The sequence below is a fragment of the Drosophila persimilis genome, unplaced genomic scaffold, assembly GCF_003286085.1.
Source record: "Drosophila persimilis strain 14011-0111.01,24,50 unplaced genomic scaffold, DperRS2 tig00000977-arrow-arrow-pilon, whole genome shotgun sequence".
Taxonomy (NCBI): Eukaryota; Metazoa; Arthropoda; class Insecta; order Diptera; family Drosophilidae; genus Drosophila; species Drosophila persimilis.
This window is the reverse complement of record NW_020825387.1, coordinates 124663-145362: the sequence shown is the minus strand read 5'-3', so window position 1 is coordinate 145362 and position 20700 is coordinate 124663. Positions and strand designations below refer to the sequence as shown.

At 46.0% G+C, this 20700-nt stretch overlaps 1 protein-coding gene across 1 annotated transcript; it reads left to right on the top strand.

Moving 5' to 3' along the window:
- The first annotated feature begins 15628 nt into the window (after positions 1–15628).
- LOC6601048 (WD repeat-containing protein 78) lies at positions 15629–18352 on the top strand. The gene is made up of 6 exons (XM_026993922.1): positions 15629–15719; positions 15776–15937; positions 16011–16232; positions 16300–17732; positions 17804–18016; positions 18082–18352. The coding sequence occupies exons 1-6, from the start codon at positions 15645–15647 to the stop codon at positions 18290–18292; spliced, it is 2316 nt and encodes a 771-aa protein (XP_026849723.1). The 5' UTR covers positions 15629–15644; the 3' UTR covers positions 18293–18352.
- Positions 18353–20700: the final 2348 nt, after the last annotated feature.

Sequence of the window (20700 nt, the reverse complement as noted above, 5' to 3'; positions counted from 1 at the left end):
TTAGAACTCTTTCTAGGAAACCACAATCAAACGTAGTAAAGAAACTTTACATTCGCTATAAGGAAATTTGTTATGAGGAGAGCAAAACGTAATACAAATTGGACGAAATTGCAGCGTTCTGAAAATAAAGTCGTTGTACGAAAGTTCGTAATAGAGAAGTGGATTTTTATAGGTAGTATCAGACTTTAGGTCTAAATATTCAAATTTTCAGAGGCATGATCTAAGATATCTCACTTTGTTAACAGTTTTTAGGGATTTATCAAAGAAAATATATCGTTTTCAAGAATACTCCATCGAACGGATAATGCTTATTTTATTCAAAATTTGTATAGGGATGTATGAAGATGCGAAAATGTTTTTGTGATAATTAATCGTTTTAATAGTTTCTTTTCTCGATATTTGAATGAAAAAGACTACTCGTTCGACAAAACAGATCTCTTGAGAGAACTGTTTATCTATTAATATCCCCATATTTTATCATTTAAGTGCATCCCTTTAAAGATATCCAATGGCAACCTCTCGAATAGCCACATATCATAAACATTTCTATGTGGTATTATGTTTCTCTGCCCTCTCGTCAGACGATGATATTCTTGTTCCAATTTCTATTTGAGTGACAAACATTCGGCTATTGGAGACAGCCCTCCACCGCCCCGCCCCATCATTCGATACAACTTCAAATTCTATGGCTCGAAGAACATATCGAATGCAGACACTATCCATTATTGGGAATGTGTTTACCCTACAGAAAGCTCAATTAGCCAGAAGATAATGATGGTGATGGGACGCACCCCTGCTCTAAGCTCACGTTACCTCACACCCGTGACCAAGAGAGCGCCGTGCCCCATCGCCTACAGAATACAGAATACAGTAGCTTTATGCAACAGCAGCAGCTGTCCAAACACAACACAGTTTTGTTTGTACAATGGGAGGCGTGAAGTTCTGCCCAAAAAAGAGAAGAAAAAAGGAGAACAGAAAACAGAAACACCTCCTTAACAAGTCGAATGGGCTGAAGGTCAGGGGTAACCCGTTTCGTTCCATAAAAAGGAAGTTCTTATGGGGTAACCCCATCCCCATTTACATGCCCATCTCCTCATGCAATACGAAACGCGATAAACGAGAAACAGAACGAAGAGCCTCGACTCGCATCGACTTGCCTCCGATGTTGCAGCTGCAAGCTGCAGTTTTTTGTGGAAGTTGAATGTGACATTTGACATGATTTGCATGCCACACAAGTGCCACGCCCACATCAGTCACGTCAAGAGCCTGAAACGGAGATGGAGATGGAAATGGAAATGAACAGCAAGACAGCGACAGGGAGAGACAGTCCAAGGCAACAACATGAAAATTGTAGTGCCCCGAGACAGACGGAGACCGCCAGTTAAAAAGGAAAGACAGACAGAAAACTCGTTGAGTTTTATTGTCACTTTCGTTGGGGAATTGATTTAATTTAATTTGATTCGATTTGATTTGATTTTCTTATGGCAGACAAAACACTTTAGGACGGGGATTACCATTTCCAGCGGCTTGGCTTGACTTGGATTGGCTTGGCTTTCTCGATCGATTTGTGTTCTTATCTCAAATGCTTGGGGTCGTAAAAAAGTTTTCAACAAATGAGGTTTTCCTCTCCATTTGCGTGGGCTTCGGTTCGGTTTGGTTCTTCTCGTATTTCATATTGGGGAAAAGTTCATTCGATCCCATGCCATGCCATTTAATTTGCATGGAAATCACTCTTCATAGAGGTGTTCCGCCGCCCTCCTCTCTGTACAGCTGTGCTGCATGTGCATTATCCTGTTTTACAGTCATTACAGTCCTTCGTCAGTCATTATCCTTCGAGGACAATGACAATTTCGAGCTCATTTTGGCTCTGTTGTTGCTGTCACGCGTGGCAGAAACCGGTTTACCGAATCCAGAATCCAGGGAGAGGAGATTCGAGTTGGGAGGGGGGGGAGAGAGAACGAGAGAACCCACCCGCATTCCAGGGAATTAGTCGGCAATTTTTTGACATTTCTCCGTTGGGGTTCCCTTAGGGTTAGAAAAATATGTACATACACATACAGATGCAAGGCAAACAATGACCAGCAGAAGGCCACGGACGCACACATCTAATTGCCTCGTTAGAGCCACAAAAATGTTGCCTTTGGCATCTTTAATTTCGTTGACTTCCCCCTCCCTCACTCTCTCTTTCTCTCTGTGTCTCTCCTAAAGCTCCCAACCCACCTACTGGCATTCTTTGTTACACTTTTTGGGGCATGTTTCATTTTCCTTTTTGGTCATCATAAATATGCAAATGAAAAGATGTCAGAGCATCAGCTTACCTTTCGGTACCCGAAGGCATACCAAAAGCCATAGCCAAAGCCAAAAGAGCATTCATAACACCTCGTAACATGTTTCCATTTGCAATTTAGAAGTTGAATAAATAATATATGCAAATCAGACCACGAAAACACGCACCGCACCCCCATATATTGTGCATACATATATCCATTCACGTGCCATGTATTACATATTGTACATACATATGTACATATATACTCGTATTTGCTATCGTTTCTCTTACGCAAAAATATTGTAGGCGTCATATGTTTTATCTAAATTATTTTGTTTTTCTCTCGTGTGTGTGTGTGTGTGTTGCCACGGGGCCCTGGAAAATGGTATTTTATGGGAATTATGGCACCTGTCGGTTCATCCAAAAAACAAAAAAAAAAACAAAAAAGATCTCGCAATCAGCAAAAGAATATTCCATCGAGAAAAACATCTCTGGCCAAATATTTGTCGTGTGTTAATTGGGAAATTTCTATGGCCAACAAGGGAATCTACAACAAATGGAGGTATTGTATATTTTATTGCACTAACCCCCGACCCCGCCACCGCCAAAGGGTCCCTCGAGGGAGGGAGAGTACCTACGGCGTTTTGGGGGTGGAATTTGGTTGTATCTCTATTTGGGATGGCAGGCCCTTCAGTTTTGGTGGACAGATGTGTCCACTACGACAGCTGGAGTGGCTCACATCCGTGAATCATGGCTAAACCATTAGGGATACTCAAGGGGGACATTCCCTGCCTGTTCTACCAGAACTACCATCGAAAAAAGTCTTTAATAATGTGATATCTTCGAGAACATCTTGGGATAGGTCGCTGCTATGAAACTATAGCACCAATAGTGCCAATAGCTTCCCAATCAACAACTGCTCTCTGGGGCCAATCAGCTTTCTTGGCTTCTGTTGCTGTTGGCCATGCGTGCCGCCATAAATGGCCAGAACGTGCCGCATTTGGAAAACAATGGAATGGAATGGAGCGGAATGGAGTGGAGTGTGTGGATGCCCCCGAAATCAGAAATCGGTGGAGAAATCACAAACAATCAAGTGTCGAGCAGAAGCGCAGCGGAAACAAAGAGCAATAAGAGCGGAGCGGCTAGATTGGGGCAGAAATGGAGCAGAAATTGGAGCAGAGCGGAGTGCTCTCCGCCCGAAAAATGCACTTTACACGCGAACAAACGGACTACGGAATGGATTCCGAGAATTTCGGTCTTTCATTCCAAATGTTAAGCCACCCATTAGGCAGGGGGCAAGATTAGTTGCACAAAAACACAATTAGATGAAGAACCCTACGCGACAAACGGCTGACGGCACTTCATCAGGCAGACGGCACACTCTGGGGCACGTGATAAGACGTTGGATGGAGAGAGCGAAAGAGAGAGGCAGAAGCAGCAGTTTCCAATCAGTAAAAGTGATTGGGCAACAGGCAACAGGGAACAACGTGGGGCAGGCAGGCAGGCAGGCAGGCAGCGAGTAGGAGTAGGAGTACTGTACTCCATGTTGGGTAATAAATTCATCAATTATCAGGGGACACAGCCACTCCTCGTGGCAGCCATAAAACAATAGACAGACAGACAGACAGACCGCCAGAGAGATTCAGACGATCGAGCCGAGCCCACTTTTGGTGGAAATTGGAAAACAGGATCGTCTTCTTCAACATCAGATCGGATGGGATGGCGTCGTGTGGCATCCGATGGTGTGGCATCAGCTGCGGGCACAATTAAGATGTGCATCTTAATGAAACTCCAAATTTTTACAACTTTTTTTGGCTCTGCTTTGCGTTAGTCCGCGTTGCTTTCGGGGTTGGACCAGAGGTCAGTCGGGGCAGGGCAGTGCAGAGGTTGGAACGTTGGAGAAAGGCATGCGATAGGCAAAGTGTATACCGAAACTTGTATCCAACAAATATTCAGTTAGTGATCTAATATTCCTATAGAGACAGAGAGAGAGTTCTTTAACCTCTTCCGTTTTGTGGTTTTTTTTCGAGGCACTCCCCCTACAACAACTACAACACGACGGCCATTCAGTGGGTTAATTATCCCATAATATTAATGTTCATTTGGTTCAAAAGAAACACTTAAGCACCAAACGACTTCATCGCCTTGCATACCCTAACAATGGGGTATGAGGGTATGATGTTCTCAAGGAAGGAAATAGAATCCGATTCCACCTTGGGCCCATCTTTGGGTTGAGCATGACTGAGGTGGAGAAGATTGGCGTTGGGCATCCATCAAGGGACTCATCGGAGGATACATCACTGGATGCCGTGTCGCAGGGCTGGAACAACGAAATACATCATGGGTTTCATCACATGGTTCGTCGAGGGATGCATCGGTTAAAGCACCATTTGGTTGTACAGTTACAGCAGCCTTCGGTTCGCCCAGGGATGCACCACTGGATGCCCCATTTAAGGAATCAGGGAGAGTGCCATTTCCATCAATATTTGCATAAAAATCAAATATGTTTGGATTTGCTCCTCTTCCCTCGGAACGAAGGACCCAGAGCTGCTTGGTGAATCCCCAGTTCGAGGGCCACAGTGTAGATGACTTTCCAAGAAGGCAAGGAACATCAGGATCAGGATGTTCTTAGCTTGAGACAGCACTAAGAGCTCGCAGCCGAGCGGTCGATCTTGTGGGGCGACGCAATCGACCATCTCCTGTGGCTCCGTAATGCGAAATCCAGGATCGAAACTCGTGGCCTTCCAAAAGTAGATCGGATCGTCTACCACATAATAGAGACTAAGGACCTTAAATGGAGGATTCATTGCTACTGCTTCCGGCACTCGGCTGTCCAATTTCCAAGTAAGTCCTTCCAAGGTTTATTCGATCCAGAAAGCAGCTTTAGTATCCCAGGGTATTCCCAACTTCTGGTGGCTCCTTCTCTGGGTTTCCTCACATATATTTTGTGCTGTCAAACTTCAAAAAAGACAACGCTCTGCGCGGAGCGCTCCATTTATCATCGCAAAATCATAGATCTCTCACTTGGTGCCTCACCATCCAGCAGCAGAGATCTTCCGCCCCGAGATCTTCCGCCGCAGAGGCTGTCGGCAATTTCACACATTATGGCCTTATGGCTGCCGAGGCCTAAAAATAAAGCATGAATACAGAACCGACCATAGGAAATACAAAATGCAAAATAAATATAACAAGATGGAGCGAAAAAGAAACACTAGGGACAACCGATGGGGGGGTGGGGGTGTTGGGAGAATGATGCCTGGAGGGACAGAGACAGACCTAAGTAAATCGTTTGGCAGCTGGCGGCGCGTTTGACAATTTGCCGCCTTCTACTTTTTTCCCGGCGGCATCTTAATCTATGATTCAGGCAGGAGGCAGGAGGCAAGAGGTAGGGCGGATTCGAATCCGAATCCAACTCCAAATCCGACGCCAAATCCGGATTCCTGTCGCGATTCTGCGCCACCCAGCGATAATAACAAACAATTTGTTTGTTTTGCTTTGGCTGTCAGAGAGATCAGTGTTCGTTCGGGGGTTCCTCTGGGGCTCCTCTCTGTGCTGGTTTTCTGCCAGTGTTTGCATAATTCATGAGATCCCCCATCTATCCGCAGCAGTTTCCCAGCCACAGTCCGCAGTGCACCCACATGCAGAGGCAGAACAAGATCGTGCAACCATTCATTACAGCCACATTGAAAATTGAGATACAAAATGCGAAAACAAAAGGCTGCAGTCCGGACCACATATCGTATATGGTAGGAAGCATAAGTTATGGCCATCTCCTGCTCCTCCTCCTACTCCTACTCCTACTTCTCCTCCAACTCCTACTCCTCCTCCTCTTGGTGGCTGCTGCTGTTGCGGGGGTGCATGTGCATCTCAAGAGCCAGAGTCCGAAAGAATTGTATTTCAATAGCTGACTTTAGCTGTTTTTTGAAGTGGCAAAAATGCTTGAATGCTTGCAGGAATGAGCTATGGGAAGCAGCATTCATTCGTTCGTGATGGCCAGAGATCCTACTTAAGAATCCTCCAGAAAAGCACAGGGGAAAATGTCTTTTGGCTCATTGAATATCTTTGAAAGGAACTGCAGCCAAAGGTACCCATTCCCGGAAGTATCTCTGCCACCAAATCAATCCCACTCTCGCACCTTGAATGAGTCCCCCCGCACCGTCCATCGTCTGGCAATTAGAACCTCCATTCAGTGGAGAGCTTGTATTTTGCATCCTGAATCCTGAGACTCGAAGCCACAAACTCGAAAGAGAGGACCGCAATAATTGCTTTGCATCTGTTGGAACTGTCACTGTCACTGACATCCGTGAGATACAAAGCGGCATTGATTGCAATTACGCGCCAAAAATGATGTAAAAGAAGAGAATGAATCGAAGAGGCGATGGGTTTGGGCTTGGATGTATCTCTGTGGATGTATCTGCCTCTGGTATTGGAGGCTGAATGTATCTCCCGCTTCGGATTGAATGTATCTCTCTCTTTCGTTTCTGTGCATTGTCTTGCTGGGGCTGTCACATGAAGTGCTTGCCCCAAACAAGCCGAAAAAAAAACAAACTTATGTTTACAGCCACAGAGCTTGCAACACTTTCCCAAGAATTCCAATTCGTTGGGAGAGAGAAACACGAAAAACAACTTTCGATTGTGAGTAAAAATGTTAAACGACGACACACGATACGAGCATCAGAGTATCGCTCTGATATAATGAAGACGTATCTTCTGCCACTCCGCCACTCCGCCACTTCCATGGCGATGTCGATGTCTGCACTGGCGTCGCCGCGTAACAGTAGCCGCAGAATATTCGGATTCTGGAGCAGAGACCGACCTCCTGCAGTGCTCCGCTGAGTTTCCAGCAATTACCACAAGAACCGACCTCCAGTTGTAATCGAATCTGTGTCGTCTTTTGTGTCTCTAAGAGAGGTTCATTGATGACCAGAGCACAGCGCCCTTTTCCACTGCCGAGTGCATGAATGAACGACAGACACATTGCAACCTTATGCTGCCTCAATGCCCATCCTTTCCTTCTCTCCTCTCCTCTCTTCTTTTGTACTTTCCGCTGAGACGGCACTAAATTTTAACCTAATTCCCGATTCACTTTGCAAAAATAAACAGATAAAACAAATCTTTATGGGCTGCTTTTGCTGTTGCTGTTGTTGTTGCTGTTGCTGTGGCAGAAGTGTTTACAGCGGATTCCTTTCGAGTCAAGTATTTCCTGGAATGCCATGCCAGAAAGATACTTCTTTGCCTGCTCAAGAATAACACAAACTCCAAGACTCTAGACTCTACATACATAGATGGATAGATCGCCTCTAGCGCTGCATTTGTGGCACATTTGTGCCGCTTCGTTTTTATGGAAGCCAGGCGCTGATTGCTGGCCAGCCCGTTAAACGCAACCCAAACAGGAAAACAGGAAATTTCTTCATGTCATCAGTCGAAAAACCATCAAAATCGTAAACGGGGAGGCGAGAGCAGAGCATTGACTTTGGTCTGAAGACTTTAACGAATGAAATATTTGATCTATGAGTCAGCAAAGTGTGCCAAAGGGGGCTACCAACGAGAGTACCAGAGCTGAGAGTATTGCAGTGATATAAATATGTGGCAGATATTAAAGGAAAGGAAAGAATATATATTTCCATTTGAAAAGTTAAAATATATTAAAGGAAAGGATGGATTTTGGGTACTTTATTGATCCTCGAAGAGTAAATATGGTAGGAAACGAGCTTGAATATTATACTGCATATTATTCGTGAAAAATCCAAGATTATTGCGCAAAAATTCTACACGCATACATATTGTTTATAAAAATTATGTAACTTCCCGTTGTATAAAGATTATTGAAGAGTATAAAGATCGTTTACGATTTCCACAGGTCTCCAGCTATAAAATGCCGTTGTTTTCCTTCAGATATCCCTTGTCTGAGCCCAATAAAATATCATGTGCATTGCAACACAATTTGATCGCCGATCAACGATCAACGACCTATGACAATGCTTTGCATTGGTAATATTCCTACCCTCCAAAACGAAACACTGCTCCAATACTTGACTTAACATATTTCAAAATACATACACCCTGAATTTGATTTGGAAATCGATTTTGGGGCACCGGGAGTACAAGTACAACAATGTCATGGCATTGACGTCAATTACAGGAGCGGAAATACATAAAGGGAATGACTAACGAGGAAGCCAGCAGAATGGCAGAATGAATGTTCTGACATTGTTGGCCTTATCATTCCCAGTTTATAGACACCCTGGAACCGCTAGGCAGTGTAGATTTCGTAAGCAAATTAGAGAAAGAACAGTGTGGAAAAACTAAACGCACACACACGTGATAATAGTGTAGAGGTGCAGGCAGAATCACCAGCGTCATCATCATCAGTGGTGGCAGTGGCGGCATGTAAATAAATCAATCATCGGGGGCCATCATCATCACATGCTATCATCAAACAATCCATCAGCAAACCTCAACCATGATGGATCTCCTCTGTTGTTGTGTTTATTTTTGGAGCCACTAGATTTGGGCATTTCTGCATTATCTGGTGAATTTTGGTAAACAAATAAACGTCTATTTATAGCCGCATTTTACGTGAGAGAAGGGCACACTGCCAGTCCAGTATAGTCCATCCTATATATAGACGATTGCAGCATTTATGTGTGTAGTGCGAATATTTTCATTTCCATAGAAAAACAATTGTTCAAAACCAAAAGGATAGACGTGGAGTACTATGCACGTACTTACGGGGGTACCATTATCTTATCACGTGTGCTCAACATGTTGACATTTTATTTTGCAAATATCTAAGGGAGGACGATAAGATTAGATTCGCTTCGGGTTATATCAATAGCATTAGATACTCATACGCCACACACACGTTTTTTCTATGGAACTCTAGCTCTACTGTTGCCGAGAGGGTTCCAAAAATCCGTAAATGTCCCAGTGTCCAGTGCATTGCTCGAGAAATGGAACGTACTCTCTGGGATGGGATGGAATGGAATGGAATGGAATGGAATGGGATGCCAGCCACACTTGTGCAAATATCTGTAAGATCTTCCCAACAGACACAACCGACGAAATGCTGTGCAAATTTGTAGATATCTTTCTTAGGAATTCCACAAGAGATACGAGCAGATGTTTTGTGTGCCCAAGGAATTGTTCTTGGGACGAAAGCTTAACATGGAATTGCACAACTTATGCGATTAACAAGTTCTTTTCGGAGTAACCCATAAAAGATGATATATATTTTTACTGTGAATTCTTTGATCTGATCTGATCCCCTCTTCTGCTGCAAAACGTACACACGAATTTGTTCCAGTGTTCAAATCAATTTGTGACACACTTTTAGAGTCGGTTTTATACATCCATTAAAATCGAAATTGAGTTACAATCCCCGGCCATATAACCCCTTAATTTCCTCTCAAATTTACAGCACACTTCACCAAAAAATTATAATTGGCCCATAAAAAATAAAAATGTTTCTCTTTTTCACATTTCACACGATTATCACCAGAGCTTTTTCTCTGGGATTTTCTTTACAGTTTTGTCTGTCCTTCTATATGGCTATATGGCTGCCAATACCAATTTGTCGCCAGTTCCAAATTACTTGATGGCTGTGGAAATTAGTCGAGATAAATCAACAAAAGTCCACCTTCTATTCCACCGAAATGTTGCGTAAATCAAAAATTTATGTTTAGATTTTTGAAAAATTTATGGATCTTACAAATTTGGTGTGTTCTTCATATGTGAATGTATCTGTATCTGTATCTGTTGTATGTGCATCTGATTTATAAGGTCAAAGCGTAGACCGAAATAAATGTAGATATAAAAGCTGAAAACACGAAACGCGGGCCAAAACGTGGGCGACCCCAATGACAGGGGTCCGATCGGTACAACCAAACAAAAACGATCTTCAATGCGATCATTAACGATGAGAGCTGACATATTTGGATTAATGGGTCACCATTTGAGAGGAGTAGAGGCAGAATTTTGGCTACAGCTTCCCAAAGAAACAACAACAACAAAAAGTGTAGGAAAGTGATCCAAACGATCCCATAGATATCCCCTCAAATTCAGATTCACATTCAGATTCATTCGAATGCGATCAAAGCTAATGAAAAAATGATGATGATGATCACCATTTGGGGTGCCATACACAATGGGGTCTGGTCTTATCGGTGTTCAACAAAATTACGGCGCATTACGGCTGCGTATCTTCGGAATACGAAGAGTATCTTTCCCACCTCGCGGATGCACAGATCTACACTATGCCATAAATCTCAGCCGGCTCCGTTTTTTTCTATAATTTAAGAGCAATTTATTAAATGCCGCAACGCTTTAATCTGCACTGGAAAATCTTTGCCCCCAAACTGCATAAATTAATTTCAGACAGAGAGAAAAAAGAGCGCTGCGCGAGCGCGCGATGCGGAATGCGTGACATATTTTTCAGATACAGATACAGAATCGCCATGTGCATCCCAAAAAAGTTGCAGAAGTATCTCCCGACGACTGTATCTTTTCAGTGTGTATCTCAACGGTTGACAGCGCTGATTAGCATGGGGTACAAAAAACAGGGACTGGGCGACTAGGAGACGGAAAAATATTTATGGCAGCTGGGTTAAACGATCTCTGACGCCAGAGTTTTCCCAGGGAAATTTTGTGGGCTGTGCGACTATTCCCTCAATCGCATATTAAACGTTTTCCGTGTACAGTTGCAGTACAGACCCCGAAAAACAAAACAAAAAAAAAACACGCACACAATTATATAAATTATATAATCAAATGTTGTACGCTTCGACAAGTTGTTGCATGTTGGCATTCGTAAGTGCAGAAGTTCTTGAATCGACCACAAAAGAGAGAGAGAGAGAGAGAGAGAGAGATACTTTTGTGTCATGTTTGTGTGTTGTATTTTCGGTTGTATCTTGAAGATATTTCAGCTGCCGTCACGTGACATGAAAATTTGTTTAGCCAGCGAATGGATGAGAAGAAGAAAAGCCGCCAGGTAAATAATTCTTCTCCTCTTTGGCAGTCTCCTCTGTCCGTCTGTCGCTGTACAAATTAAGGAATTTCCAACACGTACACATAAATTCTTCACTTTTCCCGCACTCTGGCTTTGCCTCTGTCTCTATGTTTTCCCGGCTTTCCACTTTCTTTCTTAGTTTGCGATACCCTAAAAGTGGATACTATGACTTTAATAAGAGACAGGGACGGTCGAGGGGCGCTGCTGCATGACGGGCGAGTATACAGACCGAAAGATATTTGAGCAATACGTAGCTTAGAGTATAAGTAGAGTATATTTTCCATGATAGAATCACTGAATCCATTAAAAGTGACTAACTTTCAGAGCAACACTGTCTCAAAAATCAAGCCTTAAGTGGGAAATACTCATGAGTTCCACTGTAGTTTAGTTCTTCATAAATAAATCAAATTTAGTCCACATGAGATCCCTGTGATGGATCTTTAAGGGTATCCAAAGCTTCGACTGCATTTCCCACTTCATTATGGGGCATTCTCTGGCTGGGTTTTTTGGTTTGCTTTTTAACTGCTGTCCACGATTTATGCATAATTTCCATAGCCAATGTCAGAGCCAAAGCCAGAGCTCATAATTTGAATGCGACAGCAAAATATGTTGGCGCCAGAGAGCCACTGAGCCACCGAGCCACCGATCCACAGAGACGGAGTGCGACGCTTCCATTAACTGTGAAACTGCCACCGCCACTGCCTGTGCCACTGCAACTGCCAACTGTTTTGCGGACACATGGCTGGCTGACCGTTCGCAGTGCACGCTGAAAATCTGCTTACACGCTGCATTTCAATTCCCATCTGAAGTCTCAAGTCTCGAAAGTCTGATGTCTGATGTCTGACGTCTGTGGTCTGAAGTGGTCTCTGCAGCTCAATGACCGCTCCGCTGAGGCTGAAAGCATTATTTGGCTTTGGCTCCGTTTTGCCATTGAATAAATTCATAAATCAAACGGAAAATCCAATCCACAAGAAATAGATGTAACAATAAAATGTACATACAACAGAAATGGCAATTGTACGACACAAATTGGACGAAAATTACTAGAGGGAATAGGCATACATGGGGGAATGTTTTGAATAGAAAAATAGACATCTCTCACGGCATCAAAAGATACATATGAACATCTTAGTCTTAGAGATGCTTATCTTAAAAGGTAGCCAAAGAAGGTTTCCTTTTCAGAATAACCATATAACACATCATCGTGCCGTTACCTTTATCTCGACTTCCTTACATCGAAATTAACTTCCTTGAAGAGGCAAGTTTTCCGCATAGTTATGGTCAAGTTCTTTAGCTCGAAGTTTATCCCATAAATCCCCCACGAACAGCCACACAAAGTGCACCTCCAGAGCAGAGCCCACGCAAAGTTGTGCTCATAAATAGAGTCCTTCGTCCTTTTGTTCCTTGGGACGACAACAAACTTAAATTGCGCACATCTTTTATAGCTCTTACAGCCGCTGGAGAGCGAACGGGGTGGTGGGTGGAAAGGTTGATTAACCCCTCGAGATGATGTTGCACAGCAAAACAAACAGCACGAGATGGAAGAAACCCCCATCACCCCACCGAACACTCGAAGAGAGAGTGCTTGTAGCTCTCTCTCGGATAAATTCAGCAAAAGTGCTGACAAACAACCGACTTTGAGGTGGCATAAACTTTGCTCTCTTTGGGACTGGGCCTCGGGTGGGGGGAATGCCAGAACAACCCCAAGTGAGGTTCAATTGCGGGCAAGTGCAAGGCTGTGACGGGGACGGGGACTGCGGCAAAAAGAGAAGAGTTCACATTGGCATTGAAAAATCGAATGGAATCGGGGGATAAAAAATAAAAATCAAAAGCAAACATAAACACAAGGAAGCCACCCTCCTTTTAAAAAGATGCTGACATCCGAGGGATGTGGAATACATATATCTAAAGATATCTGAAGAGCTACGGCAGGAAAGCCCGACAGGAACGACAGCAACGACAGCAAAAAGTCAAAAGGAAAGTTTCTTCAAGCACTCGATGGGGCCAATAATGTATACAGTCTCAGGTCTGAAGTGCGGCATCCACTTCATCAACTTCAGATGATAGTTGGGACTCCACATCACTGGCAGCAGCAGCAGCAGCAGCAGCATCATCAGCATCCTTCAGAGTCTCTTGTGCAGAAGGAGCACCGTTTCCACACCCCCAATCCGCAATGCAAATTTGTTTCACATCACGGAGCATCTGATATATGACGTGACTCCGAACAGAAGCCAGTGCCAGACATCGACACAGCCACCACTACGCTGGGACTCCCTTTCGCTCTCCATAGTCATCAGGCAGTCAGCAGACGTAGCCAGCAGTCGGATCTACTCTGACTTTTGTTTCGTCACTACCATGCCGTGTCCACGTATCCCACCCAATCCTCTCCAGCTCCAGCTCCGACTCCCACTCGCCACTCGACTCGCTAGGTGTTTACATAACATGGCATTCTCTCTCTCTCTATTGTGTTCTCTCTGCACGCATGCGGCCCTCTGTCCAGCATCCAGCCATTGAGCTTCAGCTGCCTTAAACCTGGACCGACAGCCACCGACAGCCGGCCTGCTCCTGGTCGGTGACTTTTGCTTTGGACTCTGCTTCGCTGGTTAGCCGGTAAAAACAGTTTACAATTTTACGTTACGCACCACCCTGCGTGTCCCATAATCTGTATGTATCTGTATCTGTGCTTTGTATCTGTATTGTGTATCTATAGCCCTGTTACTGTGTACGCATTCGCTTGGTAGAGGGTTGCCTCATGACTTTGCCTTCAAATGATGCGAAAGATTACGAAAAGGGATTACGAATGATGAGGGGATAGATCAGATCAGATATGGGGGATACGGAGGCAAAGCTGGCGAATGCCTGAAGGAAGTACAGAGCGTGTAACTTTCTTTCGTCCTTCAAGCAATAGAAGATCCATTGATAAAGGGTTAAGTTAAAACTAAGATAAGGACGTATAAAAGGAGTAAATAGTGGTGCTGTTATATAGACAATCCTCCCATATCCAAGAAGGAATAACTCTTTATAGGTACAGAACTTTCTCAATACGTTCCTCGCTTCGCATGGGGGGTTCTGGACCCTGGCAAAGCCATGTATTGCATCTCGTATCCCTTAGCCACATACGCAGTTGTACACCACTCGTATCTCTGTTCATATCCATTCCTGTTGGCTTGGGTTAACCTTCCAATTAACGTCACGTTCACTCCACTCCACTTCACTTCACTGTGTCCTGCTCCCTCCAACTCCTTTGCAACGTACCTGCGCACTTTTCACCCGGTGTAGCGTGCCGCCAGTGATGACGCCCGCCGTGGTCGCCTTGGCGTGCATTGCCACTGAATTTATGACGTACTGCGTCTGCAGTTGCTGTTGCTGTTGCTGCTGTTGTTTTTGCTGGTGGGGAAGCGGCTGGTACTGTGGCTGCAGCTTGGCCAAGACTGAAGGCGTTTGCGGTTTGGGCAGTGCCTCGCTTGTGGCCGTTGTGGCCGCTGCCATTGCTGTTGTCAGTGTCTGGGCTTTTGCAACATTCCTAATTGAGTTTTCTGGTACTCGGTTTTCACTTTGGCACTCCATTGACTCCATTGATGGAGGCTCCACGAGCAGTGGAGGCTGTTGCTGCTGCTGCTGTTGCTGTTGGGTGCTGGACATAATTAGGATTTTATTTGCTCTCTGTTGCTCTCTGTGTTGCAATTTATCTCATGTCTGGCAGCCAGATGGAAATCAATTAGTCGCACTACACGTATCTTAACTATCAAGCATCAGGCACACACGCACGGCACAACACTCGGGGAAAACGAAAGGAAAAACCAAAGCAAGCGAATCCACGCATACGGATACACGGACGCCGACGCCGACACGAAGGAGAAGGTGTGCACGGAACGCGGGTTCAACTGTTACTGGGATTCGCACTTGCAACCTTCACAGTCAGGGAGCCAGTCAGCCCCGGCGTCCTTCGCCTTTTTTGGGGTGGTGATGGGCTGTGGGTGGTGCGTGGTGGGTGGTGGGCGGTGGGCGGTGGGTGGTGGCTTTAAGTGTTAACTTTATCTCACTTTTATCTAACGAGCAAGCGCAGGGAAAGTCGCAGAGAGAGAGAGCGAGAGAGCGAGAGAGAGAGAGCCATTATGGCACGTGCTGCTCCTGAATGCGGAAAAGCTAAACAGATTTAATTAAGAATTATGAGAATATTCCCCATTATCTTGGGAGATTGATTATAATGTTATCCCAGGATGCCGTACGTTTCCTGTAATTTTCACCAAAAGTAGGCACTCCCCAAATCATTCAACTCACAAAAGTCCCCTTTCAAATCCATTTTTCAGTTTAGAATAATAATTTATATCTTTTACCAAATAATTTCAACAAAAACGCTCCGCCATAATGAGCATTTATTCAGATCGGAGTACAGTTGTGAATACGCTGCCGAGTTCTACACGTGAAACCGAAAGAACTACGGTAAGTGGTGGATCCTTTTTTTTGCAATTATATTTCATGCTAAATATGATCCGCAGTGGCCAGCACTGGGCGATCACAAGAATAAAAAGTCCGTTCACGTGGCCCCTAGCACGTCCGTGGACAATCTCAAGACACATCAAAAGAAGAAGAAACCCGATCATGTGCATTATTACAATCAGGAGATAGCGTCCCATCTTCAGTATCGATCTCAAATCAGGGTGGGTTTTGCTTCCGCCTAAGAACTTGATATTGGGGTTGGGATTGATCTGCAGAGATCTCTTACCTTTTCAGGTGGTGGAAGAGGTCAATGGCGAGGAGGTGGACATGACACCAAAGCTCATACCGACCAGCTTATATGCCGATCAGTTTCTACGCTTCAATCTGACGTTTCTCCATCAAATGGCGAATCTGTTGACACTGCACTCCAGGGGTGCTTCGCGCTCTCGCACACGCTCCAGCATGCGTACGGGAAATTGGGGCAACAAGCAGTCCATCGACGATCTAATGAATGGGGTTTGTTTGCGGGACACAGATCTTCCAGGGAGTCGCCTTCTTAAATACTGTATTCCCGATTCGATAGATCACCTACGAGACCATTAATTTCGACGTGCCCGCCATCCGCGACAAAATCGATAAGGAGTATAAGCCACAGCCCTTCAACAAGTCCTTCGTGAAGGTAACTCTCCGCAAATCGGATTTCTTTGAGCTCCACTCGCAGGGCAGCACCACCGCTGCCAAGGGCACAGCCGAGGGCGACGAAGTGGAGAAGGACAATCGCGTGTACGAATATTTGACGGCGGGCAAGGGCAAGGTACGTCGCCGATCCGAGAGCCAGGCCCAGACGGACATTTTGCTGACCACCTCGCGGGCGGTGAACACCATTCTGGTGACCCAGGCCACGGTTAGCTCCTACGTGTCCAACTTTGAGATGTACGACACGGTGCACAACCTGCACCGCAAGCTCTCGACGATGCACAGTGTGGACAGTATTCAAGTCGACGCCGAGGCGCAGACCGAGATCGTCGACGAAGAGGACGACAGGGCAGAGCGCGGCAAGGCAAAGTCCGAATTGGAGAAGCTTTTGGGCAGCCCGGAGTTCAGGAATGCCGTCATGTTCATGGGTCGCACCCTCTCCAGCAACACGAACGAGGGGGGCATGAAGCGTTTCCGCAACTTCGCGAAGATCGATCGCTCCGCGCCGGAAGTCAAATACGTGTACTCGATGAAGCTGTTGTTCCGCCTGATGCCCGTGCCCAGTCGGGATGAGCGGAAGGCCGTCAGCGACGTTAGTTTCTGCCGCAGCAACGGCGACATTCTGGCCGTTGCCTACGGCCTCTATTCGTTCTCCTCGCAGCAGGTTCCCGAGTCTGGGAGTGTCTTCGTCTGGAGCATCAAGAATCCGGGGGAGCCAGAGCGCGCCTATTACTACCCGATACCAGTGACGGCCATCTGTTTCTCGCCGTTTCTGCCCTCGCTGATTGCCATCGGCCTCTACGACGGCAGAGTCGAGGTGCGGGACGTGAGCAGCCACGCGAACTCACCCATTGCCACGTCGCAGCGTAGCACCTCGCCGGGCTGTGCGCCCGTGGTGGCCATACGGTGGATCAAGCAGGTGGAGGAGGGCGACAGCTTGGACTTTGAAATCGATCCCTTTCTGAGCCTGTCGCAGGACGGGTCCGTCACTCGATTCCGCATCATCAAGAGTCCCTTTCTGCTGGGCTTCAATCAGATGACTCTCGAACGCGTCGAGGGCCATCCCGAGGGCCTCACAGTGCCCATACCGCCGCTGATGACATGCGAATCGAACCGACATCCGCAAGGACTCAGCCTCACGACCCATCCGGTGCAGAAGGACATCTACTACGTGCTCACCGACGAGGGCTGCATCCACAAGTGCTCCATCAACTATCAGCATCAGTATCTGGAGGTCCTCAAGTGCCACGATGGCGGTGTGAGCGTCATGGAGTTCTCTCCCTGGTCGCCCAAGCTCTTCCTCACCTGTGGCAGCGATTGGTTAGCCTTTGTTCTCTCTTGAGCCTGAGCCCTCTTTAAGGATGATATTCTTACTGCAATCCTTTTTCCAGGTACGTTCGCGTGTGGATTGACGGCATCACTCGTCCCCTGCTGGAGCTGATGGATGAGATGACTCCCGTTCACTGGGCCAGCTGGAGTCCCACACACTCCACAATCATTGTGTCGGTGAACCGCGAGACAGCCGATGTCTGGGACATCAGACGCAACATCCTGCAGCCCATGGCCAAGCATGAAATGGATTCATCCTTCAATACAGTAGCACAGTGGGTAGAACCTAAGATTCACCCATTGGAATGCTCCCCTGAATCGCTCCCTCCTCTCCTTTTAGATTCTCCAACTGTGGACGCACCCTCGTGGTAGGCAACGAGCGTGGCAATACTCTCTTCCAGGCCCTAAACGATATGCCCTTTGAGCCACACTTTCAGTACGATGAGCTCGAGAAAGCCATATTCAAGGCCATTGGCAACGATCACGAGCTGCTGATGGAACTCAAGAGCATAGGCTTCTTTGGTTATCCGAACAAGACCTTCGTCAGGTAGATCGTCGATCCTTATGTAAAATACCCCCAAGTTAGATTAAAGAACATTGTTAAAGCTTCACAATTGCTCCAACACGGCTATCAATTTCCGTTTCCATCCGTTTCCAAATCGGGTTCAACGACACGGACCCCAAAGCACACGAAAAATTTCGCCAACTTTAGAGATATAACGGATTGAGTTTTGTTGGCTCATCAGTTCCGCAGCGAGGGATCAAATATCAGAGACAGAGAGGGAGAGGGAGAGGGTGAAGCAGAGAGCAAACGGGAGACGGCAATCCCCTGGTCGAGATGATAAGGTAACCCAACACCGAACCCTACCTGTAGAATGCAACAAGCAGTTCAAATAGATAGGGGGACGGGACCCCATATACTCCTCCCTTTCTCTCTCGCTCTCTCTCTCTCAAGTGTCAACCACGGTGGTCACTGTGGATGAGGGCCTTCGATCTTCGGTCATCGGTCAGCGGGTGTTAAATAACAAATAAACACTTGTGCACACATTAGCATACGGCAAATGGTAGCCACAGCCGCAGCCACAGAGAAAGGGGAGAATTTATTAAGCAACCATTAGGGAAACTGAGAGAGAACCAGACACCAGACGACACGCCACACACCACACAAAAGACGCAGGCAGTGAGGCCAGATCAAACGGCGGGCCAGCACACACAGCTCAAGAGGTGGCCCATAAATGGTCCAAGATCTACGGCGTGTTACAGTTTTAGCCAGAAGAGAAGTTGGAATAACAAAAACGCATAGAAATAAATGTCAAAATTTCGAGGATCGTAAATAAGCAGACGGAGCGCGGGGACCACCGCAAACGATGGCCGTAAATTACACAGCACATTCTCTCTGTCCCGTCCCGGAGAATGAATTGAATGCATGCTGGAACGAATCAAAAGCAAAGCAAAGCAAAGCAAAGGAACAGAACAGAAAAGAGCGACAGCAAAAACACCGCTGGATGTCATCATCAGTGTGGCGCGATTCGATCCTTGTCCCGACCGCATTAATTGTTGAGAAACAATCTCTGGCCCGTCGTTGTTGTCGCATTTAATGAACATTTAATTGCAGCCCACATGTGCGCCAAGCAATGCTGCCCCCAAAGAGAGCTGGGACATGGCTGCTGCCGGGACATGGACACATGGCGGTGGCGGTTTCGAGTACGGGTTGCAGGCTGTTGCGTTGCCGTCCGGCAGCACAAATTGAAAACAAAGTGTTATTGTCCAACGGACAGCGGTGACAAGGAGACAAACGAGCTTACAGTAGCTGCCAGAACACTCTGTTATGGCCATGACAAAGCCAACCTGAACGAGCTGCCAGTTCTAGCCACCACAACGAAACGATGATGATGATGATGACGATGACGATTGCCCGCCCGCCCGACAATCCCAACACTGACAATGACGATGATGTGGCTGTTGTCCGCAATGCCATTCTGCCAATATAAAGTTGCGATTCATCAGAATATTTGAGATTCACATGCCCAAGTAGAGCCACCAGATCGCGGCAGAACGCACCAAATGAGGGTACCCTGTACCGCCCCGCCGCCGATAGGGAGAAAGGTGCTGCGGCTGCTGCTGCGCAATGCAATAAAATGGGAACAGCCAGCGGCTCGGTCGGTCGGAGAACGCCTTGTGCAAATGTGTAACTATGTGCAAGACATAATAAATATCATAAATAGAAGTTCCACTCACCCTTTTTCCAATTAATTCCACTTAAAAGCACTAATACAGCCATCAGATCGCGGACTTTTATCGACTTACGCTTCACGGCAGATGCGGCAAGTGCCGTACTAGCGACTGTCCAGTACCAGGTAGTTGCACCATCCTGTGATAGGACTGTCGATGAAGAATTTCTTTTCTTTCTTTTGTGGATCTTGCGCGCACTTTTGGGCATGTGCGTCCGCACTTTATTGCACCGAATGCAATGGGTCCAGTGCTTTATCTGCTGACGGAATATCAACTTTGCTCTCGTAAAGGTTTTTCTTGAGGTTTTATATCCCACTCGCTATTGTAGGGCGCCTCCGATTCGACTTCAAGCATAATCCTTTCCTCTTGTTCCGATTCAAAGCTTTTTAGCTCGACTCAGGCACCCCCTCCGCAAAGGATAGTGGCATCAGGTGATCTGGAGGTTGACCTCGTGCGGCGGGAATGTTGTTTGTTTTGGTTTGAAACGATGGACAGGGCTCGGTACACAAATTGCGGCATAATGTCGGATATTAAACAAAACGGTTAATAAAAATATGAATCTGTACCTTGTTTATGTTAATTATTGCAATTTTCCGAACCTTAGAAATATACCAAAATATACCGTCCATTTTAAAAATATACCGTAAATACTGACTGAATTCAAGTCCTATTATACATATTCCTCTATTTTGATATTCCGTGAAATAATGTTGGCTAACTAAAACCC